Source organism: Crotalus tigris, unplaced genomic scaffold (assembly GCF_016545835.1).
Source record: "Crotalus tigris isolate CLP2741 ecotype Arizona unplaced genomic scaffold, ASM1654583v1 scf7180000017873.753527, whole genome shotgun sequence".
Lineage (NCBI taxonomy): Eukaryota > Metazoa > Chordata > Lepidosauria > Squamata > Viperidae > Crotalus > Crotalus tigris.
In genome coordinates this window covers 625,244-652,265 of record NW_024096692.1, presented here as the reverse complement: position 1 = coordinate 652,265, position 27,022 = coordinate 625,244, and the positions used below count along the sequence as shown (strand labels likewise).

The window sequence follows — 27,022 nt, the reverse complement described above, 5'->3', positions numbered from 1 at the left end:
GATTAACATCTATAATGCACTCTTAAGTATCCATCTAACCTTACACTTCTACCTTATAAGTCATAAATCCAAAAAAACCAAGCAAAATGAAATAATTGTTGGCTTAGAAGCCAACTGACAACAGGAGACATCCACCTGGTAGGGTTGGGCTTCCCTTGAAAGACTTGGCTCATAATCCACATTTCTCCTAGAATCACCACTGCTGCTGGAAGAGCAAGGGGAGACCAAGACCAAGAGGGCCTACCCACATCAGTTGCAACCTGACCTAGAACAAGAGGCACTAGGACCATGGCTTACATTTTTGTCCTCCTGTACTTCAATTACTAAAATTCACATAAATTGAAGACCACTTCAAAACATCAGCTAACACAAAGTGCATCAGCTGTTTAGTATACAACTGAAGTATAGTCACATAATACTATTGCAGGAATTGTGCTGGTTATTGATCTGTTTCCATCTGCAGCTCAAGGATGCTGACTGCTGCCTATATAGCATGGGACTGGATATTTCAGAGACTCCCCATCCCAAGTCAACTGTATCCATCTAACCTGAGAAAATAGAAGTGTTGTTCAGTCACTAAGTGTAACTGACTCTTCATGATCCATGGATCATAGCATGCCAGGCCTCTCTGTCCTTCACTGGGTCCCACAATTTGCCCAAATTCATGGTCATTGCATTGATGGCTTTATCTAACCATCTCTTCCTCTGCAGTCCCCTTCTCCTTTTGCCTTCAATCTTTCCCAACATTAGGGTCTTTTCCAGTGAGTCTTCTCTTCTAATTTGGTGAGAGCTCCTGTTAAAAGCCCTCTCCTATTAGGAGGCGGGGGCAATGAAGCAGGTGTGTTTGATGGCAGCAATTTTTCTTTGGCAAACTTATGGCAAACACAAATACTGCCCACTTTTATGAACTTCCAGAGAATAGTAAAAAACTGACTTTTCAATAAGCTTTTGATAAGTAGCTAAATAAAGATTTATGCCATTATTGTATTTATGTTATTATTGTTTTGTTTTTATTACATTGTTCTATTTATTGAGCTTTGATTTTGTGCCCTCTAGAGCCTAAAGAGTCAGGCATTTAATAAAACTCATACATAAGCAAAGGGTTTTTTTTTTTTTTTAAGCTTAACCTGCTGCGTGAATCCCCCTATTATGTCTTAGTGGTATAGTGTCATATATGCCAGCTTTACCACTCTGGTTTGCTAAGAAATCAAAGTTGAAAAATTCTGGCTCGGCATTATCTTTGTTCAGGTCACTTTAAATTTCACCCATTTGAAGAAAATCAATCAGGCTTTGGTTAAAAGTAATCCTAGTTGCCACCTTAGGATTGTGTGAGTAAGAAACTTAAGGGGAAAAGGCACCTATTCCACAAGTAGATCTAATATTAAAAAAAATAGTGAGGAGTATTGCCCTTGCTTTCTGTTTTTCTCCTTACGTGTAATTGAGTAAATGTTCTTCATAATTAAGGCCTAAGTCCAAATAGGAGAATGTCTGGTCTCAGTGCTATCAGTTTTAGTATCTTCCTCAATATTCTAGTTTTTGTGAGCACAAAAGAGATGCCTTTATAACATAGATGTAAGCTAATTTGGAGAAAGGAAACATAATATCATCAGGCAAAATTTCTTCCAGCTTAAGACAAGCTTTGTTTGCTCCAATATACCATACAGCAGTGTTTCTCATCCTTGGTAACTTGAAGACATATGGACTTCAACTCCCAGAATTTTCCAACCAGCAGTTATTTGAAGTTCATACATCTACAATTTGCCAAGGTTGAGAAATACTTCATAGAGATAGCTTCCTGTGGTCATTCCACAGAAACATTCATTGTGTTTATTTTCTGAATCAGAATAGCAATTTATTCAGCAAAAAGTTGCCAATACAACAAGCTTATAGGAAAGCCAAGCAAATCTGCTTCAATCTAGAAATTTCCCTTCTTCTTTTTCTGATGACTGATAATTGGGCTCATTTATCAATCACCAGAAAGCTTCTGAACTAACCAGTTAGACCACAAGCCTGCGAACATTCAGACCACAGAGACCAGTCTGACAGTTGACAATTCACAGGACATTCCACCATGCAGGAGGTGTTCATATTCCAAGTTTTTTCCAGACCAAGCTAAAAAAAAAAAAAAGATATAACAATCAGTATATCAGATGCAAGATTATTAATTCAACAGAAGATGACATGGATTATAAATTAATAATCACAAAAGGAAAAATTGTATTAATTCATATAAGAACCTAAATATGTTCGTAGTTCTTTAATAAAATTAGCCAACTTTCTCTTATAGAACAGAAAGGAAACTTACAGCCTCCTATAGTCCCAGTTCCATTTTATGGCCATCATAGATCATTAGGATCATACTGATGAAATTCAACAGCAAAGGGTTCATTTTCAGTGGTGCAATTAAAAAAAAAAGCTAAAAAAGTATGTTAAAAGGCAGGTCTGCATTATCCTCATTCCTGACATCAGTATTATTTTTCTGTGGTCAATAATATCTTCAATAGCAACAAAAAAATCCAATAAAAATGTGATACTGTATGAAAAAAGATCCTTCTCCCCCATTCCCATGTTCTGGGGTCAGTAATACAATCATTAGTGTGACTGCTTGAATTTCTGAAACTAAGGGATATAGTCCTGTTTATGACCATATCATTTAGAGAAAAAAATTCCAGTCCCAAATACCATCATAATTTGAAGACTAACCATAATATAAAATATTTTTCATGAAAAAAAATGTTTTGACAACAAAAAAGAGGTATTGTTCTAAATTTTTGAGAATATCTTCAATATCTGGAAAATAATTTTGATTTTGAGGACCCTTAAGAGGATTCTAGAACTACACTTTAATAAATATTGTTCAAACAGGTATTTTGTGCAAAAAAAAAAAAAGATTTCCTGATGTCTTGCTTACAACTGTGTGATGGGAAAAATAAGCATCAGAGAATAAATAGTACAAAAGAATGGAGAGTTAAATATTAAAACAATGATCCTAAATTATAATGGGAAGTAAACAAAATGGCTCGACTCTATTTAGTCTAGTAGTTGATGTAAAGACTGTTTCTTTTAAATGGGAGGGAATGATTATTCAGGCTTCACACTTTATTAATTCCACCATTCCTTATCAATTTCAAAAAAGGCATTCATGCTTTCCAAATAGCCATATTAAGAGGCATGCACTGAATCCTGTCTCATTAAATAAACAATATAAAATAATACAACAGAAACCAATTGCCAAATATTGTTTGGAGACATATGCTATTAGATTTTATGCCAAGCACAGCAATAAATCTCAGGTCTCCAGACATTCCACTTCAGTGAACTTGCTTACAGCAGAAGTTCACAGACACAACATGATTACGTATGTATTCCTTTATTGCAAATGAGGTAGAAGCCATATATACACAAATGATCTGTCTTTTGCAGAATGCAGAAATTAAGCCCCATATTTTGCTTCATAGCTGAATTTTAGGCCTTTTCCTTCCACATCTTTGAGGCTGTGGAAAATTGTTCTGTTCTCTTTCCAGCCTTGACTGAGTGGAATTTACTCAATAGTTGTATAATGATTATTTTACCTAAGACTTCTATTTAATATCCTAACCAGCTCCATCCACATATTCACACACACACACACACACCTCTTACATTCTAATTACAAATTACAGGTAACACCTTCCACAGACATTTTTAAATTTAAGATCTATATTTATTGTTTTAATGTTTTATGCTGCATTTTATTCAATGTTTGTAAGCTGTCTAGAGTCAATTTTTGGTGAGATAGGCATATATAAGTTTGCTAAGTCAATCAACATGAAAATAATTTAATAAATACTGTCATTTCGATATATTAAAATGTATTTGTGCAGGCATTTTTTTTTTCAATTTACAAAAGGGCCAAACAACTTACAACTGGGAAAATGAAATTTGAAAAGACAGAGTCGGGGAGAGAGAAAAAGAGAAATGCACTCTGGTAGAAGATCAAACTGTTACAAAAGAATCACTCCAAATTAGGACAATGATGGCTATTCCAGTTAAGATTTATTATACTTATTCACCTTGATGGCTTATTGTTCCCACACCATTATTTTAGAAGGGGGGGGGGAAGTAGCATACCTTAGTGATCACTCACTTAAGCAAAAAAAGAGAATTAAATGACAAAATCACCAATCCTGGCAAAAATTCATTTAGAGCTACATAGCAGTTTATGAATAACTTTGAGAAGCATCTGTCACAAGACTGATCATGTGCACCAAAGAGAAAGCTTTATGGATGATGGTTTTCAACCACAAAGCAAGGAAAAAACATTCACCTACCTTTTCACAATACAACAGGTCAACTGACTTGCCATCGCTGCGAACACAATCAAGCATTCTTGTTTTGATCCCAATGCCACAAACAGCTTTCTCACTTAGCTGGCAAGTACTCCAGTCTTGAAAGGAAGGGGAGAAAAAAAAGTGACAAAGATCTTCTGTGTGTTGTATCAAAAGGCAACAAAATGCAGTAACCTGTCCTCCCCCCTCATTCATATTTTCTTTCATTTTTAAAAGATTCAGATGACTTACAGTGGATTTCTTATGTCAGCCTCCTAGGAACACAACAAGTGATAAACATAGCAATGAAATTAATATACACTGAACCAGCCTCTTAAATAGATAATTCTGGGCATGCTAGCTTCATCACATTGTCCACCTTGTAAGAGTGCATAAAATAATAGCCAAATCCAGAAGAGCACAACTTTAGAGACCATTATAATTTTTAATAGGAAAGAGAGTAAATGATATAAAACACAGGGCAACTATTATCTACATTTAATTAAATTAGATATAATTCAAATTTGGTTCTGACTCCACGCATCATCAACCTAGGCACACCCTATTTCTCAGGGCTGCGGTTCTAAGCACACTTTTCTAAGCTCAGCAATGTTCTTAGCAGGAAAAAAGTTGGGAATCCCAGCAATGTTTGTTTTTGACTCTCAAAGGTCAGACAAAGAAAATGGGAAAAGGTATCCTTCATTCTGATAGTGAACTTTGTCCTCTATCTGTGAATTCAGATCCCAAATAAAACTATCCAGATATAAAAAGGAAGGCCAGGAAAGTTTGGGAGAACTTCAAAATTTGTGGAAATAACCAACTAATCACATCAACTCTAGAGATAGTCTTTGATTTATGACCATTCATTTAACAATGATTCAAAGTTACAACTGCTTAGAAAAAAGTGACTTATGACCTGTACTCATACTTACAACCATTCTATCCCTCCTGGTCACATGATCACAATTCAGAAACCTGGCAAACTAGCTCACATTTATGACTCATTTCAGTGTCCTGATCACAGTTGTGATTTGTGGCCTTTTTTGCTGATTAAAAAACAAAACAAAAACCAACCCAGCAAAAAAAAAAAAATATGCCCATTGGGGAAGCTGGATTCCCTTAACAATTGCCATAAAAACTGTAGCAAATTCAATTCTGACTTGACTTATGACTGCTATGAATTACAACAAATTCTGTTCCCAACAGTGGTTGTAAGTCAAGGACTACTTTTATATGGAGGAAGATCATCAAATGTACACTTGAGGGGGGGTTGTCTGAGAGAATCCAAATAGCTTTATTGCAGAATGAATGATCTATTTACCAGACACAGAATAGTAGGGGAATTTAGAGGTGGAGATATAATGGAAAAGTATCAGGATATAAAATCAGGGAAGATGGTATGTTTGGCTATTTGAAGAGAGAATGTATCTGGCAAGCTGCAATACAAGTAGTCCTTGACTTACAGCATTTCATTTAGTGACTGTTCAAAGTTACAATGGTACTTAAAAAGTGACTTATAACTGTTTATTTCATAGCTATAATCTATGAAGCATCCCCATGAACATGTGATCAAAATTCAGATGCTTGGCAACTGGTTCATATTTATGACCGTTGCTGTGTCCCAAGGTCATGTGATCACCTTTTGCAATCTTCTGACTGGCAAAGTCAATGGAGAAGCCAGATTCACTTAATAACAGGGTTACTAACTTACCAGTGATTCACTTAACAGCTGAGGCAAGAAAGGTCATAAAATGGGACAAAACTCACTTAACAAATGTCTCACTTAGCAACAGAAATTTTGGACTTGATTGTGGCCGTAAATCGATGACTACCTATATTTTCTTTCAGGCTGCACTTGTCATCTACAAGTACTTAATCAGCATCTGTACCTGTCACATTGTAATCATAGTGATAGCAGTTTTTGTTCAGATGACAAGGCTCTGTCTCCATTGTAGAAGGACAGGCCTTTCCTTCCTGGGGCAGCCTTAAGATCTTGGCTGAGCGTTCCCTCACACTGCTTCCATTACAGGGCTGAGAAAAGAAACCAAACATCCTTTTACTTTGATCAAAGTAACATCCTTAACACAAATTCTTTAAGGCCAAAGTACTTAAAAGAATTGGGCTCAAAATGCACACTCTCTTAGGAAACTTATTAACTGATTTAGGACTCATAATCATAAAAAAAGTCTGATCAGTTATTGTGAGCATAATAATGTAGAGAGTGATCTACTTAAATATAAATTTAACTACTTTAGTATATACTTTAAATACTTATATTTCTTGAAAATATAATTCAATAAGTATACTGTTTTGATTAATAAGCTGAATGCCTGAATTAAACTAATTATATTTTAGTTAGATTGTTATCAATGACTTGGAAAAGGGTCCCCAACCTTTGTCGGTTGGCGGACCGGAGGAAAAGGGAGGGAGAAGCATTTTACATAAGTGTGTGGCGTGCGTGGGGTTGTGAGCATGCATACACTGCAAACAGAGTGGGGCTAGTGCCCACATGATGCTTACTAGCCCTGCCCCATTCTTGTGTGGTGCAGTGCCTTGTTTCTATGCCCCGTGGCACGCAATGGCCATTTTTGTGCTTTGAAGTGTAGCAGACGCCCATTTTTGCACCCTGTGGTGTGGCGGTGCCCTCTTTTTGTGCCCCATGGCATGGCAGTGGTCCGTTTCCACACCCCATGGCATGGCATCAATTTTTGTGCCTTGCAGCGTGGTGGTGGTGGCCTGTTTTCACACCCCACGGCTGTAGCACTAACGTAAGTGAATACAGAAATGTATCATATTCATATATACAACCTGAGATGGGAATTCATTGTTAACAATTTTTAGTGTCAAATTGTATTACCAAGAATTACTCTGTGTTACAAATATTTCCAGCAATCTAAAGATGAGATAACCAACCTGGAGTTGTTTGTCCCAAGGGGGAAAAGGTGGTAGAGAATTGACAGAGCAATTACTCAAGATATACAACCTCTAGCATCTTTAGTTTAAAAGGAACAGTAAAAAACAAAGTCCCCTTACTTTCAGAGATAATAATCAAACACTAGATGGTTTGACTCTATGGCTTGATAAAAAGGTAAGTTATACATAGAAATATCTAATTGAGTTACTGGCTAGGCATTTCAGAAGAAAGTATCTTGATCAATTTGGATTTGGTTGGACAAAAAAATCTTTACTTTCTAAAATTTGATCATTATATATTTAAAATAATAGTTGCCTTACCAAGGAGCACCTAGACCAATGGCCCCACTCGGATATTACACAGTCTTCTGGACATGGCAGTATGCATTTTCTAGCACCAATTGGCATCTCTTCTTGATCACACAGATAGTCTTCCACAATATCTGAAGGACCATCCACCGTGTTTTGCATGCATCTGGAAAGGCAAGTAAAAGTAAAAATATGCAGCTGAAAATAATTATTTATTTAGATCCTTCCTATATAGAAAGGCCTGTATTGAATTAAGGGGAAAATAAAAATAAAAAAGCAATACATATTTTAGTGTAAAACAGTGTTTTCCAGTTATGGGATTTAGAATTCCCCAGGGAGCACATTTTGGGAATTTTATCCACATGTCATTTGAAAGAGAGCAGAAAGAGGAAGGCTGTTCTAAAGGTTTTAGCAAACAACTTTTTCACTGAAGAAGATTTCAGATACAGAAACTTAACCAGACATAGAACATTCTCAACTTCTACACTTAGAATTTCTCCTAAATCATTTGAATAATGAAGGCACTCTAATGAGGAAAGGTTGTTAAATTAGTTTAAAAAGTATAACCAAACTTGAAAAAAAACCCAGGACCAGGGAGAACAGCTAGATGTTCAGTAGCATCCTGAACACTATTAGACAGTAGACATTTGGACCTCTTGAGAGAATATCCCGGAGGCCATGTGTCATTACACAGCAGATGATGGTACTTAATTGATGGAATGCAAAGTGTGCCAACTTTGCCCAATCATACTAGATGGGTACAAACTACTGGAGACAGGCACTTGCTCAAATTACTGGGCCTTATGCTATGAATGGCTTTATAGTACACTGAATCGCACTGGAAGCCACCTGGTAACCAATGCAGTTGGCAGTGCAATGGGTGTAGTAAGGTGTATCCCAAACTGCCTGATTCCCTGCCTGCTGGACAACCTGTAACTTCCAAGTAGTCTCCAACAGGCAGCTCTATATGGAACACATTGCTATAACCCATTTGTGAAGTGAGGAATGTCCTTGTCCAGGAAAGAGCACATTTGGCATATTAGATCTGTGTTCTTTTGGCCTAATTTTTCAGACAAAGCAATTGTCTCTATGTTTAAATACCACTGATCAAAAGATTTTAATTTTAACATTTAGACAGAAAAATCTGGAAGAAATTAAGATTTGGGTGATCAGCCACAATATAGGATTCAGCAGCTTATCTTTTGTTTGAGTTAGTGACATAGTATTTGCAATATATTCCCAGTCTATATTGAATAAAAATATTAAAATATAAATAAAACAGGATTTGAAGACTGCAAGATTTTTAAAATCCTATAGTCACAACCAGCAGAACTGTTAATCAAAGGAATGTAATATCAGGAAATGCTCAAGGAGATAAAAGATTGATTCGATGTCAACTCAAGCCACCAATCAACATAGAAACAGGAATGTGGAAAGGCTCATAACTATTTTTGTTTTGCACACTAGGAAGAGGGTGTCACAAACCATTTGTTGCATACACAAGTCTGAGTTAATCAAAAGGTTTTCTGTGCAGTGGCATAGCTTCAAAGAGAAACATGATGATCCTGCCTGTAGTGGGAAGTCCATAAAAATTATCTGGCCATTGAAAGCTTTCTTATTATTACATAGGCTTAACAAACCAGTCTATTTAAATAAGCATGCCAAACCTTGCAGAAGGAAATTGCTCTTTCCTCCAAAGTAACAAATGTAATAAAAGTTTAACTTACCTCACTTTTCTGGTTTGCACACCCACTCCACAATTCTCTTTTAAGTCCACATTAGTCACTTTGCAGACACTCCAGGGTTCAGTGATTCCTATATACTGACCACAGTCACTATGGCAAGGGACCACTTCATAGACCTGGAATGCAGAGACAGAAAATCAGCTTGCTTCCTGTAGAGAAGGGTAACTAGCAGGGAGAACTGGAATAATATTGTAACTATCATTTATTCAAAGTTACGAGGCATGCATAGCAACATTAGCAAGCAAGCATACTGTAGGTGTGCATAGCAATCCGACAATGCTTGTATTTGTTGATTAGGTTACAGATGGGGGAATTTCAAGGCATTCACTCTTTCTGTTTCTGAATTTGTTTCACTTCATTTTTATGAAACCAATTTCTTACCTTTCTTACAATCCTTCTCAACTCTGTATTTCTCAAATGCACTGACTCATTTTTTTTAGATGCACCGTGAGCCATCACGTTGGGCAATACAGCAGCAAGATTTCACTATCTTTTGTTCCTTTTTCACCTTGTATAGTTAAAGGAACACAGAATCTACTAGAACGAATCATAGGATTTCTAGCAAGGTATCTCACAGTTTCACATTTATTTAGTATTCATTTATTATTCCACTTTTAGTTGCTAAATTCTACTTTGACTTCAGCAACACCTACATTTACCTTCAGCCACTTACAAATCCATAAGATTTTTACTTGAATGAGGACTTATTATTCTTAGCTATATTATTATTCTTGGTATTTAATTGATTGGTAAATGACTGCTCAACACCCTATTAAAATCATGTTGTGCCTTCTGCTTGTCAAACCATGATTTACTTGAATATGTAAATCATTGCTTTGACAAAACATGGAATAGCAGGGATTACAGGGATAAAACCCACTGAGATCAAGTTTTCATCATCACTATTCTGTTGAGTACCATTATTCCTGCTGTTAAATCAATGAGATAGGGATTTTTATGTAACCTGGGGTTGATTCAGGGTCATAACTGCATTATTTCCACATGGCCTTGGATTCAAAAAACTCTGTTTTGGTATTGATCAGCAGTCCCCAGCCTTTTGGGTGCCAGGGACCAATTCTGTGGAGAGAGACTTTTCCTGGAGCAGGTATGGTTTCGCATGCTGCCTATATCCCACAAATGGGGCTTTGCTTCTTTGCCCGACCCGGTTTCTGTGCTGGTCGATGGACCAGGGGTTGGGGGCCCCTGGTATAGAGATTGCACTAATGGACTATTGACTAATGGAAATGGGAATATAATCCTTCCTTTAAGATCTGATTGGATGTAACAGTTTGAATTGGATAGTATTTTTATTTTGTTTTGTTCTCACCAGTCAGAGGAAATCCAATATACATGATGTTTTGCCACCATAACTAGTATTTTTAAATAGATACAATTGGGATAAGTGAAATAGGAAATAGAGGCCAGCTGCAAAGAGATGGAAACATTCTTGGTTGCATACAAAGGGCCCAGTATGATGCAGACGTACTGACTTTCCTGGCCTTTCAGAACAGATAAATAATTGTGGTTGTACTAAACAGTGTTATCAGCAACTCCTTCTGGTCTGGCCTGAGTGAAGAGTGGGTGTCACTGATTAGGTCATCTTGTTAAAGTGGCATTTTGAATTTTAAATCTTATATACCAAAATTAGTCATACGAGTAGGAAGGACACAGGGCTATTAGAGCAGGGATCTCCAAATTTGACAACTTTAAGACTTGTGGGTTCAAATCCCAGAATTCCCCAGCCAGCATTGATGGCTAAGGAATTCTGGGAATTGAAATCCAAGAGTCTTTAAAATTTCCAAGTTGGAGACCCCTGCATTAGAGCATTCCTCAATGGGTTCCTCATGGATCATCTTCATCTATCAGAGGCAGTAATGATTAATAATAACAATGCAACCATTTTTCATCCCAGTTATATGCTTGCTTCTTGTCTTCCCATTTCTGCCTAGTAAAAAATGACTAATATAAACACAGAAGCATTTTAAATTAGCATTCAGATAGACTTACAGAGAAGCTAAAGCAAAAGACAAACACTACACACAGTAATTAAATCTGATCCAGAAGCATGCGTGGGTTTTGCATCTGTTTCACAGCCTCTTACCTGAGCCTGGAACAGGTGTTGACGATGAGCACAAGGGAATGAACAAGGTAAATAAAAACAATAGTTAGGAAGCAAAGCATATTCACAAAAAGGCAGTTGCTTCAGAGTGGTAAACTGAACACATATAGTTTTGTTGTTTTTGCTTATGTCATTTTATATTGAACTATGCTACCTTTTTGTAGTACAAGCAGACCTTAACTTATGATCACATTTTAGTCCAAAATTTCTGTTGCTAAGTGAGAAAGTTGTTAAATGAATTTTGCCCCATTTTATAAACTTTCTTGCCTCCATTGTTATGTGATTTACTGCAGTTGTTAAGTTAGTAACACAGTTGTTAAGTGATTCTGGCTTTCCTATTGCTTGCCAGAAGATCACAAAAAGTGACTACATGACCCTGGGACACTGCAACCGTCATAAATATGAGTCAATTGCCAAGCAGATGAATTTTGATCCTGTGACCTTGAGGATTCTGTAATGGTCTTAAGTGTGAAAAATGAATCATATGTCACTTTGGTCAGTGCGGTTGCAACTTTGAATGGTCACTAAATGAACTATTGTAAGTCAAGGACTACTTGCAGTGGGTGAAAAGTGATACGGTTATACTGTTTTTTTTTCATTATGTCCTTCTTTTGGCTTGTAACATAATTAACTTTCAGATAAAAGGTGCTCTCAAAGGCTAAGAACATTTCCAACTGCATTTTAACAGAAGGCAGGAATGTTTTGGGAGACTTTTTTATTTGCTATGCTCCATGAAAAGAAAAACCTCAATAACAAAAGAGCACAGTAAGTTACAGCTCCAAAAATATTTTTCCAATACACGTTGAAATATTATGGAATAAACATGTTTTGTAAAAGTTATCAGTTTGTTTCATATTCCAAACCCACATCTTCTTTTTCGAACCTGTTGCCCTGCATTCATATTAGATTCCATCTCACTCAGTTGTGCGATAATGGAAACTCCTCCCCCAGCATCCTGAAGTACATCAGATTTGCAGGGTGAGGGCAAAAAAAAAAAAAAGTCAAGAAGATAGCCATATATAAAAAGGACAAGGTTTCAACACATGGCTGTGGCTGTCATCCTCCCTTTTTGATTCTCCTTTCTCTCCCTAAAGTCTGTTCTGCATCTATACCAAAGGTGAGGAATTATGGCCCTTTTATAACATGTGGACTTCAACTTCCAGGAATTCTGGAAGTTGAAGTCCACAAGTCATTAAGCGGCCATAGTTCCCCACCTCTGGTCTACATTGTGAAAACAAATCTGCATGGTCTGTCTTCTTTGAAACAACAAGGAACTGAGACTTGAAGCAAAATATTTTAAAACTTCCCTGTTTATGTGATTCTCAGATGTGTGATTCTTATAAAAGATTTCATGTTTGAGAAGATAGAAAGGCACGAATAACATGATTTTAAAAAGCTTTAGGGAAAAAAAATCTGGATTGCAAATCTCAGAAAACAGCAACTAACAGTTTTGGATACTCTTGAAGTGCATTCAGAAGTTTCAGCAGGTGCAGACTGCAACAGCCTGAGCAGGCTTTGAATCCCCCTAGAGTGGCCCATTTTACACTGCTGCTCCAGTAGTTATTGGTTTGCTTCCAGATCAATTCAAGGTGTTGGTTATGATCTTTAAAGCCTTCCTAGGCATGAATTCAGGTTACTTAATGAACCACCTCATCCCGCTAGGAGAAACCTGTCCCACTTGTGCAAGTGGAGGATGCCTTCTGAGGGACCCAATGGGGGAATATCACACTGGAGATGGCTATTACCATAGATTGATAGCAACCCCCCCCCCAGCCCTGGCCCCAGCATCCTTCTCTCTCCCCACCAAGCTTTTAATTCATATTGCTGCTCTTTCTTTCTTTCTTTCTTTCTTTCTTTCTTTCTTTCTTTCTTTCTTTCTTTCTTTCTTTCTTTCTTTCTTTCTTTCTTTCATTGTTTTACTTATATTTTTATCATTTTACATTCTACTATTGTAAATTGCTCAGAATAGCCCCACAGTGAGATGGGCGGCAAATAAATTTAATAATAAATTTAAAAAAAACAGTTTTCAGATTTGATTACAACTGGCTATAAATCTGTTTCTTTTCAGAAATTTATCAGTAATAAAATAAAATACTAGGAAAATGCTAGAAAAATGCTCTAAATGCTAGAAAAATATGCTTATTACTGTATATTGCTTTCCCCTTGCTTTTTACCACTTTACAGTTAGACTCACCAATTTTCTTGGGCTAAATCAGAAACATGTTAGAGGCATAAAGATTAAAGTTCCTAATAAATGTATAACTCGATCAAAATGGCTCTTTAGCCATATATCATCTTTTAATCCTGACTTTTCTCTTTCAAAGGATGTTATAGTCTCTGTGCACTGTTTTCAGTACAATCGCAGGCTTATATACAACTTGATTTTTTTCAGTTGGAAGTAGGACAAGTTAATTGTATTTTCTCTGCAGCCTGGCTCTGCCATGTTAGAGAATAATTACAGATTTAACAAAAAGAGACTTTAACAAACAATCTAAGCATTCAAGGTCTCTGGACACTTTGCAGTGCAGTAGATACACAATCATCCAATTTTCTCATGATTTGGACGGATCTTTTTAAATATTTTGTTGCAGCTACAGAACCAGCAGCAATTTCTTTGTGTGATTTATTGCTATAGAAAAAGGTAATAGGATATGACACCTGAAAGACATACTGTGCAGACCTGCTGGGGTTTGTGCTGTCTCCATATTTTTTTTTCCATCCATGTGTGAAACGTAAAGTCTTTTACATCTTTGGAAAGCTACATACATTTGTGTAACTAATTTAGAGAAAAATTTCCACTGTTCTTCATTGTAGCCACTGTCCTGGGTCTTCTCACTGAACACACTAGTTGATGAATCTGTGTGGGGATATTTTACCCTCATTCACTAAATCAGTGTTTCTCAACCTTGGTAGTTTAAGCTGTATGGACTTCATATCCCAGAATTACCCTGCTGGCATGAGGCAGCTAGCATAGCTGGCTGGGAGTTGAAATCCACCCAGCCTAAAGTGCCAAGTTTGAGAAACACAGATCTTGATTCTTCATTCATTTCACTTAAGTATCCTTTTGATCCAAAGATGCCTATAACCATTTCCTTGCTAAATTCTGTTTTGAATTCCATCTTGCATTAGTTTCACTAAATGGTACATTCTCAATATAAACTATAAACAATTATTATAAAATAACAGGAATAAAATTGCGACTTTCAGATATTTAAGTATATACTCTGGGAAAACACTTAAGCATTAGAACAATGAGAGACTGAGATATGTATCTAGACCAGTCTTTAGATACTCTCTAAATCTATTGATCTATCTACAATTCTAATTCAGTACAGCCGTTGACTAATACTGTTTGGGAATTGAAGTAAAATGAAATTTGGAAGGCATTATGTTTACAAAGGCTAATAGGGATGAACTTTTCTAATAAAAAATTAAATCTAAATTTATAATAAGCAATATACTATTCTGCCACAAGAGAGCAGTAGTGTTGTAGAAATAAACCTTAGAAGCTTCAACATGTGCCCATCTAATGGTTCATTACTTTGAGATATCTGTGCATTTGATATCTGGCACACACTTCAATTCTCAATATGAAACATACCGTTTGAAAGTAAAAACAAATATTTGAAGTCCTTCTATTAAAATATTTCTGTCTCCATACCATCTCACTTTTGGATGGCTTCAAACTTTCGCATTCAGTTGTATTTTATATTACATTCAATTACAATGATGCTTTATTAATTTAACATTATCTTCTATACTAGAACTAATTACATTCCCTTAAGTGGAAAATCAAATCAGAAAGTCATTTCCTTCTCAGCCTGCAAAACGTCAACACAAAGGCATTCAACAAAAGTACATGAATGGCTAACAATGCCTCCTCTGTTTATCTCTCTCTCCTACGTGAAAGGGAATTTATGGAAATATAAACTTGGACATTTCACTTGTTGAACAATATGCAAATTAATCAACATTCAAGATGGATATAAAAGAAGATTGAGAAGATACACAAAGGTGGTTTTTCCCTATTCAACTGTTTTGCACAAGGAGAAACAGTATTGCCAGGCTCACCATTTTAACCAAGCTGTGAGACGATTACTCAGGATATCTGTTATAGGAACATAAACTAGGATCTAGTTTAGAGTTATTAAGCATAACTCTATGTTGGAAATGCTGTGCTATGCTGGAAATTCAACACAGCACTGCAATTTCCCTGTTAGACATCAGGTTTCTTCTCTCTTTCCCTTTTACATGGATACATACATTATTTCACATAAAAATAAATTCTGTCAATTGGTTTGTGAAACCCATTAAAAACATGTTTCATTGGAATGGCAGTGAAGTGATACAAAGGAGGCCTGTTTTAAACTGTAATTAAATGATCATTAGTTAATAAGTTTTAATGCACTATTTAATTTTATCTGCACTAAACAACAGCACTGATGACTGAAGGCGTGTTTAGATGATGTATCAGTAAGAATAATCTCAGAAAATATTTTTACTTTTAGGTGAGAGTAATGGAAGAATACCATCATCAGATTTTATATATTAAATAGACAAGCGGTATATATGTTTTGTTCTTCTTGAGAGAAATCTTTTTAGCTGGTCAGTTAGGCAAAACATTGATTAATCTACATGATTAGTAGCTCTAATATAAGTCAATGATACTATCTCAGTTGACATCAAAAAAGAGAAGAGATATTCAAGGACACCCTTGATCTAGGCAATAAAAATAATTGGTCTTCTATTGGATGCTTCATATAATAAAATCCTATATAGTGGTGCAACCACAACAACTTTAAGATGTGTGGACTTCAACTCCCAGAATTCCCCAGCTAGCACACTGGCTGGAAGATTCTGGAAGCTGCAGTCCATGTGCATCTTAAAGTTGACCAGGTTAAGAAATGCTCTTATCTAGGCATTTTAATAAGAAGCAGGTCTCATTCTTGGAAACACTGATGATGATGTGATAAGAGTTCATTTACCTGATTCACATGATCCAGCTTAGGACAGGGCCTTCCACCATTGTAAGGCTTCTCTCGGAGCCATTTAGATCTGACTTTCACACCACTTCCACAGGATTTGCTACAGCGAGACCAATTGGACCACTCACTGAGTTTGCAATCTGATGGACATGGAATAATGCAAGCCTCCTCAATGTAGCCTGAGTGAAGAGAAATGAACACACAAGTTCAGAACAACCAGAAGCCTAGCTGGGCCACACCTAATTTTCCATCTCATCCCACATTCTTTTTCCCAAGTGGGTGTTTCCCATAAGCACACAAGCCATGCATGAAAGTTACTACTCTCTTTTGATATTGACCTTAGCAAGTGATACTCCTATGGAACATAAAGTTTGTATTTCATAGACTAATAATTGATATTGGTCTCTGCAAGTTTGCCAGCTCCTCTTATAGTCAGCTAAACTGGTCACCCTCAGCTTATTTTCTAATGTTCTCTAGTGATCTGCATCTAACTTGGAGCAGTTTCATTGGCTGACATCAGATTCTAAAATTCTAAGATATACACAATTGCTTCACCCCGTCCAGTTGACAGTTTGTTTACAGCAGCCTTGCCAATCTGATGCCCTCTGACCTGCTGGGACCACAGCTGTCAAAATTTCCCATCCTCTGTGGTTTTAGGATCCAAACTCTGATTTGACAGTAAGAAATTCCTTCATCATTAAAGCTTTATTAAAATTCAGTGGAGACCCTGATATACACCTCTAGAGACAATGCCAAAGTAAAATCTGGGCACCTGCATGGTATCTTATTAGAATTTCTGCTCCTTCAATATCTACAATTCTGCTTTTCTGACAGCTGGAATATAATTGACACCCTGTCTCTCATTATATCACTCCCCCTCCATTCCTCTCCATAGCTACATGTGAATAAAAATACCTTCCAAGTGAGGTTGCTGCTCTACTTCTCTGCTCTTCCCACTCCAGAGAGGGTTATCAGTGACATGCATTTGTCTACTCACTTATCTAAATGTGCTTAATCCTCTTAAAACTAGTGAATTTTCACACTTTGCATGCACTATTAAATCTGTAAAAAGTGACTGATCTACCATATCCAGATAAACAGCCATCTACCCTGTGTATTAGACTGAGAATAATTCCTTGGAAGGATTAGCAAATGGTTTGTTCTAATTGACAAAATTTTAAAGGTGATGTTAATAGTACTATTAGAGTCATGTTGGTGCAGAGGTTAGAATATAGTACTGCAGGCTACTTCTGCCAGCAGTTCAGCAATTTGATTCTGACCAGCTCAAGGTTGACTCAGCCTTCCATCCTTCTGAGGTTGGAAAAACGAGGACCCAGGTTGCTGGGGGCAATATGCTGACTCTGTAAAAGTGCTTAGAGAGGGCTGTAAAACACGTGAAGCAGTGTATAAGTCTAGGTGCTATTTGCTAATGCTATTAAGCTAAGCACTGGGCACTTAGGATGGTCAAACAACAACCCTGTTTTATCATGAGAGTCTAAATCCTTGTCCTTTTAGAAATGTGTATATATTTATACTAATATGTTGTTGTAGTCAGGGCTTTTTTTCTCATAGAACGCCGAGAATGGAGTTCCGGCACCTTTTTTGGATGGAATTTTGTAGGGTAGGCAAGGCAGGTTGTATGACATGTGTAAGTTCCAGCACTTTTTTTTTTTTTTTTTAGAAAAAAAGCACTGGTTGTAGGTATGGTGTTCCTGCACAGATGATTACTTGGGACTATATTAACAGCTAAAAGTGAACATCTGAGAAACCAAAGGGAGGTATCAGCATGTTCCAGACAACTTCAATATTTGCTAAAGTTTAAAATATTGATGTTCCCTGGAAATTAATTTAATATGCTGATATCTCCCCTTGGTTTCTAAGATGTTCACTTTTAGCTTCTCATGTGGTTTATTAGTATATTAATAAACTAATAATTCAACAACAAATTTTGAGTATCAATTTGCAGAGGAAAAAATGGACTGGACTGTGCAGCTTCAAATTCTTTTTATGTGCACTCTGGGTTGAGGAGATATAACAAAATTTTCTTGTGGCTGAAAATTTATTCCATAGAATTTAGATATTTAATTATCATCTGCTGCATTACTTTTTTTCCTCTTAGGAAGTGCTCAATGGTTTTTTCATATGCCCAAGTGGTCATATGAGCAGCTTTTATTAGTTGATGACATTTCAACTGATGAATATTGTCATCAAAGGAACAGGGATCTATCTTGCTTTAATTCAGCATGTGATAAAATCCTGTACTTATTTCTTTATTTTAAAAAGAAGCCCTTTTAATTTTAACTAGGTTGGTGCTGCTTTTAGGCAACCAATGAAGCATTATATTTTTGCTAATTGCATCTCACAAAAAATCTCTCTGAAAAGTGACATGAAAATTGCTTTCTACTTTGGAAAATTGCTTAAATAAATAATATGAAGCAAATATATGATTGTCACTCTGCACTTCATAACACTTGGCTGTTAATTCATGCATGTTAAATATGTCCCATGTGATTTAAGCTCTGTTCTCTGAGAGCTTCTGTAGAAACTCTAAGGTGCCTGCTACTGCAATAAAAGAATTAGAATAGTCCTGAAATTTGCACTGCAATTTCTGAAACATTTTCTTCTGATGAGAAGGAAACTTCTATTTTAGTCTCAGAGAGCTTAGTAATCTTATTTCAGATTTCTCTTGATGGTGTTTTTGAAATTACTTAATTATTGGAAGTTTGGATGCTACTGTTGCTGCATCTTTTCACAAATCTTAAAACTTCCCACGTTATCCATACTTCTTACTCTAAAAAAGTCTGGTGGCTTTAATTGAAGCAAGGGAAGGCAGAAAGAAAATATTGCACAGAGAAAGGCAGCATGTTCACATACACACATTCCACCCATGAGAATGTCATCTTAATTTTCTTCTCCTTTAAAATATGTTTCACTAGTAAATTCTCTTTTTATCAGTCTGAAAAAGGACTGTAGAAAAAAATGCTGAATTTTCTCAATGGCCTTCAAAAGGCCCGCTGGCATAGAAATGGTGATTAACAACTACTTGGTTGGAAACAACACAAAATGACGCATGGCCGTCCTTGGGCTGGATAGCGGGTATATGTAATTGTAGGCCTGTAGGACCACAGAAACAGAATGAAAATGCAGCCAGAAGCCTTGAATTGAAACAGATGCTCACTCCTCCAAACAACATCATGATCAAATCTAGAGAAAGGCATTCAGAAGGATTATTAACTTAGATTAACAAAGAGCTCATCTAATCTGCCAGTACACAATAATCGATTTCAAACCTGAAGCAGCTGATGATAGAAAACAATGTTGTGGGTCACCCACTTTAGTTCCAATTTTATGAAACAAAGGTCTTCTACAAAAAAGGAATTCAATTGGAAAAATCCAGCAGGAACACTTCTGTTCTTAACGCAATGAAAACATTTCTCTATCGGCTTCTAGAAGTCAAAATTGAACTGAATTCTAAATAGGCTAATCTGTTTTCAATTTTTTCTACTTTTCCTGTTCATTACAAGACTATTAATAAATCTCATATCATCATGCATGTTTTCTCTGCTTGCCATTAATTATGTGGAAGACAATATTCTACATAAAGCAGAGGGAGATGATGAGTTCAACTGCATCTTGGGCACAAAGTGAACTTGAAGGCAGATGATGACAAATTTCTGAAAATCTTCTCAAGAAAACTGCAAGGACATGTCCCAGATTCCCAGTAGTCATCTGGAGTCAACACTGACTCAAAGACATAGACACACAGACACAGACACAAATCTTCCTTACACTTCTCACACAATCCTGTGTCCCATTTACGTTGATCTGACTAGCTAGCCTTCAAGTCTTACACAAATTATTATTATTATTGGTGGGGTTTTTTTTTTTGTAAAATCCAAGGTATAGAAAATTCAGGGGGGAGGAAAGAAGTTAGCTCTTACCCAGCCTTTTATTATAAAAGGAGCAACATAACAAAATGGTATTTGTAGTCCATGAGATATGGAAGGCACTAATGAAGGAAGGCAGTCTAATATGCCAACAGTAGTCAGGTATTTAATGTGTGGAAGTTGTAGAGCTGTATACCAATCTACAATCATAAGAACAGTTTTTTGTGACTTTAGAATAGATGGACCTCAACTCCCAGATCTCTTCAGCTAACATGCTGTCTGGGGAATTCTAAGAGTTGAAGTCAACATATCTTAAAGTTGTCAAGGTTCAAAAACATTGGTTTAAATGATTACTCCTATAAACTGAAATAAATAGACTGTAGGGGAAATACATGGAATTCCATCCATTATATAAGATATAGGAGGATGAAGATGAAAAACTATATACCCACGAAGACTGAAAAATCAGTATATGTCAATTATCTCCTTGGGCTTATTTGTGTTAGCTAAATCTGCACTATTCAAAAAAAAAAAAGGCTCAACATAATATAGTAGCAGGAATTTGCACAGACTTGGCATCTCTCTACACAATTGTTTAACTGAAGCATTACATGTTCTGTTTGAGTCTCACAGCCCCTGCAGGATACATTTCAAATGTTTTGCTTCAAACATTGTCACAGACCAGAGCCCACTCCGTTTCCTATGCAAAGCTTCCAGCTGTTTTACATTTCTTTCTCTTTTTTGTCTGCTTCTTTTTCATTTCTCTGGTGCATAAGTTAGAACCTGCCAACAGGTATTTCTTTTCCCTGTGTGCTTTTCTTGCTTGTTGAGAAATTGACCCATCTGTTGGATTAATTACCATAGTACTGCTGTTCCAGACTTAGATTAACCTGATTGTTGATTGGAAAATGGAGACCACATACAGTACTCAAAAGAAAAGGACAAACAAAGTTTCCATGCTAATGACTAGATTTGCTGTTTTCTCAAGAAGGAGACCCTCCTCATGAGAGGATTACATATATCTATTTTTTTCCTGTGATTAACAAGAACAATCAGGAGCCAGAAAGCCAGGTGTCTGGCAATAAAGAAATGCTACTGATACAATTTAAAAAAAAAGTCAACATGGGACAGTGCTATATGACAGCAAATGTCCTGGGCAAGGACACACACTACATAAATAAAATAATAATTCTATGATTTGTAGTGACTTGTAATAAATATTAATTTTTGTTGCAGTTCTAATGCATCATCATAAAACTGTCTCATTAAACAGATTTGAAGAACAATGCTACATATTAAATATTGAGTTTTGACATTTTATTTAGTGACAAGCTAACGATATTTATAATTCAGGGCCAAATCCTACTTACTAGAGTCCTTCATATTTGTTTAGAAAATCTTTTGGCCCTTGACAAAGGCAGATTTTAATGCCTTGTTTGAAACAATTAAAATGATTTGTTTGTGGTGAAATTCCAAAAGACTCTCAGCACATACTTCTTGTCCTTGTATTTTTTATCAGGAATTGACTGCTATTTAACAATACAATCTTCTATGGATCTCTGACAGTCAAAAAGCTGCACGAAGTGGATAGCCCCTGTAATCCTATGGTCAAATATATGCAAGACCATTTCCCCCCCCCCCCCAAAAAAAAATAAAAGTGAAAGAAACATATACACACCTCCCCTTAAAATAAATTAACTCCCCATTTCTGTCCTCCTTCAAAAAGAATTTGAGAGGAAATTCTCAACACTCCCAAATGTCCATTTTGATTTTCTTCCTTTTAACTTCTGCAGGGCATCCAGCAGGAGTGTGGTGTACACACAAAAAAAGAATAGGGATTTCATCATGTGGTTGTGACTATTATCTTGACTTTTTGACAGCTCCTGCAGAAACCTCTTGGTATGTTTTAGAGATTTTGGACCAATTCTCATTAGCTTGAACCCATATAGTTCAATCAAGGGATTGTTTAAATAGGAATTATGCAAACTGTTAAGACTGGGATTGGTTCCTAAGCAAACCAGCATTGGGCTCCATAATAAAGAACACTAGAGCATCAAGAATCTGAGCAATTACAAATAGTAATATGATGCTTATATTGGACATCGTGATAAATTTGGGCAGCTGCAAAATTGCTTATGTTTTTATTGCTATCGGAAGTAAATCTAACTCTGAACTTTCTGATCTAAACTTCCTACATTTGGTGAATTACCATACATCTCTCATTCTTTGGCAAAATGTCTTTCCACATTTATGCTGAAAATATACTGTACATATGCAACAACAGAAACAAAGAAAACAAGATAAAATAAAGGACACACAGAAAGAGTTAATCAGAGATAGATCAGAAGAATCAGAGAAGTGCATATGCAAAGAGGTTTGTAGGTTCAGGTAAGGGGATGGCAAACAAAAGATATTAACAGCTTAGCAGAGGGCAAAGTTTAACTTAAATGGAATATTAGTCAGTTAAAAAAATCAGCCATAATAGGGGGGGGGGGAGAAGGATGGCTTATAAAGACCAAGAAGATTTTGAAAGAAAAATCTATATCCCCAACTCTAAAATAAGCCAGTCAATTTCTATACAAAGTAATTTTAACTATTCTTGAGGAAATGAGCTATGCTAGGTATCACTATGAAAATATAATTCATTCAGGATAGTAAGGGATAGTTGGGATGTGATATGACAGATACCCACCTGTCTGTTCTATTTATATATGTAAAGATGTGTGTGCGTGTGTGTGTGTGTCTATGTGTGTGTGCATACTTTATATCAGGGATCCCCAACCCTGTGCTGTAGCCCTCTACTGACCCTTCAGCAATTCAGAACCAGATCATGGAAGTGGTGGGCGAATGCACACATCCCCCACTTGTGCAAGCAGCAGGTGAGCGTGTGTGCTCCATATTCACAAGCACCGGATGTGGGTGCTCACCACTTGTGCAAATGGAGCTGTGTGTGTGTGTGCACTTGCCCACCAATCACATGTAACCATCCCTTCTCCCCACCCCACTCCGCTGGTCCCAGTGGTGGGATTCAAATAGGTGAACAACTGGTTCTCTGTGTGGATGCCGCTTCCAGAAGTCCGCTACCGGTTCTGCCAAACTGGTGCAAACTGGCTGACTCCCACCACTGGCTGGTCCACAAAGCCAGAAAAGTTGGGGAACTCTGTGTTAGATTAAACAAACAAGCAGTGTGTTTGGAAGCTTGGAATTAACTGCTTAAAATAATGGAGTGAGTAAGACAAGAAGAAAAGTAAGTGGATTCCTTTAGTAGCTGCACACTCACTCAGTAGGAAACATGGTAAAATTCATGTGCCTGCCCTTGGTACATTTTACATGTCCTTGGCAATAATAAAGCAGAAACAATTCAGGACTTACAAAAAAGCATCTCAAATGAGTATCTTTTCATGTAATTTAGACAGTGACTATGAAGTATTTTATATTTCATCATTCACTATTATTCTTTTCCTTAATGAAGCTGGATAGGATCAAAAGAAAGGCTCATCTTATCAACAATGTCTAATAGAAAGGCAAAGGTCGATAGTAATTATCCTAGTACATTAAAGAGGTAATTTTCTGAATAATAAAAACAAGAAATTGAAAAAGTAGATGTTAACCTTTCCACAGGAAAACAAAACATCACTCTGTTGTTTTATCTTTTGTATCTTTTATATCATTCCTACATCAAAGGCAAACCTGGGCACTGTAAATAAAATTATAGTACAAACATAATCTTATATAAAGCTGGACATATTCTGAAAAGACACAGCAGCCTTATAAAGAACAATTGAAACCCACTCATATGAACAAAGATTTATAGAAATATAAGATAGAAATTATGGAACCCCATGTTGAAGATACTGATCTTCTGCCTTTTCCAGGTTTTAGACAAGGATACCACTTCTTTTATTTTCTTTGACTTTCAAAGGTATTTACAATCTACCTGACAGTATTTGTATTCATGAGTCTGTCACAAGAGCCACAAAATGATGAATTGAACTATGCCATGTCTTTTATCTTGTTCTTGAGATTAGCCTCCAAGGCTTCAATGGCTATAGCAACTGATCTTCTGCATCAGCAATTTTGTCTCTTCTTTTCTGAAGAGACGCTACCCTAGTTTTTCATGCTGGTGGACAAGTCATAGGTTATGACACATGGAGGAATTAGAAGGGATAACACTAGACAAAATGGCAACAGAATCTCTCTTGTGAATTGAAATATTAGAATATAGTGACAATCAAGTCTGCCATAATAAATATAGCACTTTTTGACAAAACCTTTTCTAAATGGTCTAAACAACTGGGGTTCTTAAGTATGTGGGTATATTGTTTTTTCTCTCCATTTCCCTCAGTTGGGCTGTTTCCAGGCATGTTAAAAGTTGTATCTCCAAGATTTTACCACTTCTGACTGTTGTGCTAGGAATTTGAAAATAATATGGAATATGAAAATAACTGAATGATTTCTTAGAACATTTCTTGAGAAAACAGTACTACATAATTTACTACATATTTAACTCCCTAATGACAACATTCATTTATCTGAATGTCTATTAAAGATAAGATAAATAGAGTAGTAACTTTCATTGTTTATTTCCTTCCAACTTGGCCAATTTTTTATTTACAATGAAAGATGACCATGTCATTTCAACTAAACTCATTCCATACCACAATATCATGATCAGTTTTTACTTTTTTATGTTCTAATGCTGATTTATTGTGGATTCAGCTCTATTTCATGTATGATAATGTTGATATTGGAAGTCTATCAGATTTTCAAGATGAAGATGCACTGAATTTTTTAAAAAAATCCTGCTAGATCTCAATTGTACTATGAAGAAAAGAAATTGCATTCTTTTTAACAAAACTCCTACATCAACTGCCTAGAAGAGGATAGTCAAGAAAGAAAGACAGAAAGAAAGGAGGGAGGGAGAGAGGGAGGGAGGAAGGAAGGAAAGAAGGAAAGAAAGAAAGAAGGAAGGAAAGAAAGAAAGATAAAAGAAAGAAAGAAAGAAGACAAAAATAATATGATTACATTCTTACTGTATATTTAATATTCTATGGAAGAAAGACTCTGTGCCTTCTTTAGAAGAATGGGTATTTAAGGTTTCTAATTTAGCAGAAATGGCTAAAATTTCTGCTTATTTAAAGGATCATTCACAAGAGAGATATGTTATTGTATGGAGAAGATGGATAGAATATGTTCAGAAGAAATATGGAACTACAAAGTTTCATTTATTTTATGAGTAATGGATTTGTTTATAAAATTATGATGTTAAAGTTTGAAGAGAGTTAAGGGTTAGTATGATTTTGGTTATTGTATAATTAGTTAACTTAAATAGATTATGTTTAATATGTTTGTATAACCCTGTACTTAGCTCTGGGAAGTGGGGTGGGAGGGGGGTGGGGGGAGGATGGGTTGGAGGTTAAATAGCTCAGATAAGTAGAAATAGTTTTATTGTATGTAATATTGATGTTTTAATTTGGAGAGAGGAATTGCTTGGGCATTTCCCCTGGACTGCATCTGGAGTGAGAAGATAGGAGGAAGGGGAGAAGTAAGTAGGAAGGTTGAGGAGAAGGAGGAGAGGGGGAGAGTGAGGAAGAAGAGGGAAAGAGGGAAGTGAGAGAAGAGGTTAGAGGGTGGATGCGGTTGGGGGGAAATGGGTGAGCAATACCGAAAGTTGTGTGTATAAATTTATTTTATTTTTTATCTGAAGTATTTTTTATGAGTGTAACGTAAAATTGAAAATAAAATTTTTTTACAAAAAAAAGAAAGACAGAAAGAAAGGAGGGAGGGAGGGAGAGAGGGAGGAAGGAAGGAAGGAAGGAAGGAAGGAAGGAAGGAAGGAAGGAAGGAAGGAAGGAAGGAAAGAAGGAAGAAGACAAAGATAATATGATTACATTCTTACTGCATATTTTATATTCTATGTTTTTTTAGAGACTTGTTCCACTGATTCCAGTAAAAAACTATCATTTAATTAATAGCATTGTGGGACAGAAAAAAGGAATTGTTTAACTGAGTATTCAGGTATAGTAGCTTCAGTTCTGATTCATTGTGTATTTAATTTAATCAATAACTTTATAAAATATTTGAAATGGCTAACAACAGAATACATAATTTTAAAAACAACTGGGTAAATAATTTTACATATTGGATAAGGTATAGTGCAAAGCAAACAACTAAAAATATATTCTACTTTATTTTGCCTTCCCGTCTCATAGCCTTGGGATAGTATATTAAAAGACTTTTTAAAATGTTAAAAATTCACAATATAAACTAGTGTTACCTGCAATTATATGGAATCATTTATAGCCTCCAAAGTTATTACTAAAAGCACAAGCAATAAAATAAGAAATTCACATGGATATTCCCAACAGCTGTTCTGGAAACATTTTCCAATACTCTAATCCCTTGCTTAAGCCTTGCAACCACACAAAACTGTGTAGACTCAGCACAAATCAATGTATTTCATTTAATTAATGCTAAAGGGGAAAATAATCTCATACTAATAAGGCAGCTGACAAGCCATTCTGGACTGGCTGAACGTGCCTAAGGCCTTAAAAACAGACTGACACAAATTAAGAAGGGCATTATGACCTGTAAAAACATTAAATCATACTGTTACATCAAAGTGAGGACCATGAAAAAAAGAGTTACAAGAGAAGATACACCTAATTCCCAATTGCCCTATTAAACATCATGATCTTGGATTACAGTGATAAAAGAGTGTCTGGTATCATTTGTTTCTAAAACAATAGAAACATCT

The 27,022-nt window shown here is 36.1% G+C and overlaps 1 protein-coding gene across 11 annotated transcripts in view; it reads right to left on the bottom strand.

The window, feature by feature from the left end:
• THSD7A (thrombospondin type 1 domain containing 7A) overlaps window positions 1-27,022 on the bottom strand; it is a 327,958-nt gene that overhangs the window by 29,355 nt on the left and 271,581 nt on the right. For all 11 annotated transcript variants that reach the window (XM_039343800.1, XM_039343804.1, XM_039343803.1 and 8 more), the window contains 7 exons: window positions 16,379-16,557; window positions 11,376-11,381; window positions 9,257-9,390; window positions 7,542-7,695; window positions 6,197-6,338; window positions 4,311-4,426; window positions 1,995-2,112 (listed from right to left, as the gene is read on the bottom strand). In XM_039343800.1, coding sequence (XP_039199734.1) covers window positions 1,995-2,112; window positions 4,311-4,426; window positions 6,197-6,338; window positions 7,542-7,695; window positions 9,257-9,390; window positions 11,376-11,381; window positions 16,379-16,557 — 849 coding nt within the window. The remainder of the gene's footprint in view (window positions 1-1,994; window positions 2,113-4,310; window positions 4,427-6,196; window positions 6,339-7,541; window positions 7,696-9,256; window positions 9,391-11,375; window positions 11,382-16,378; window positions 16,558-27,022) is intronic.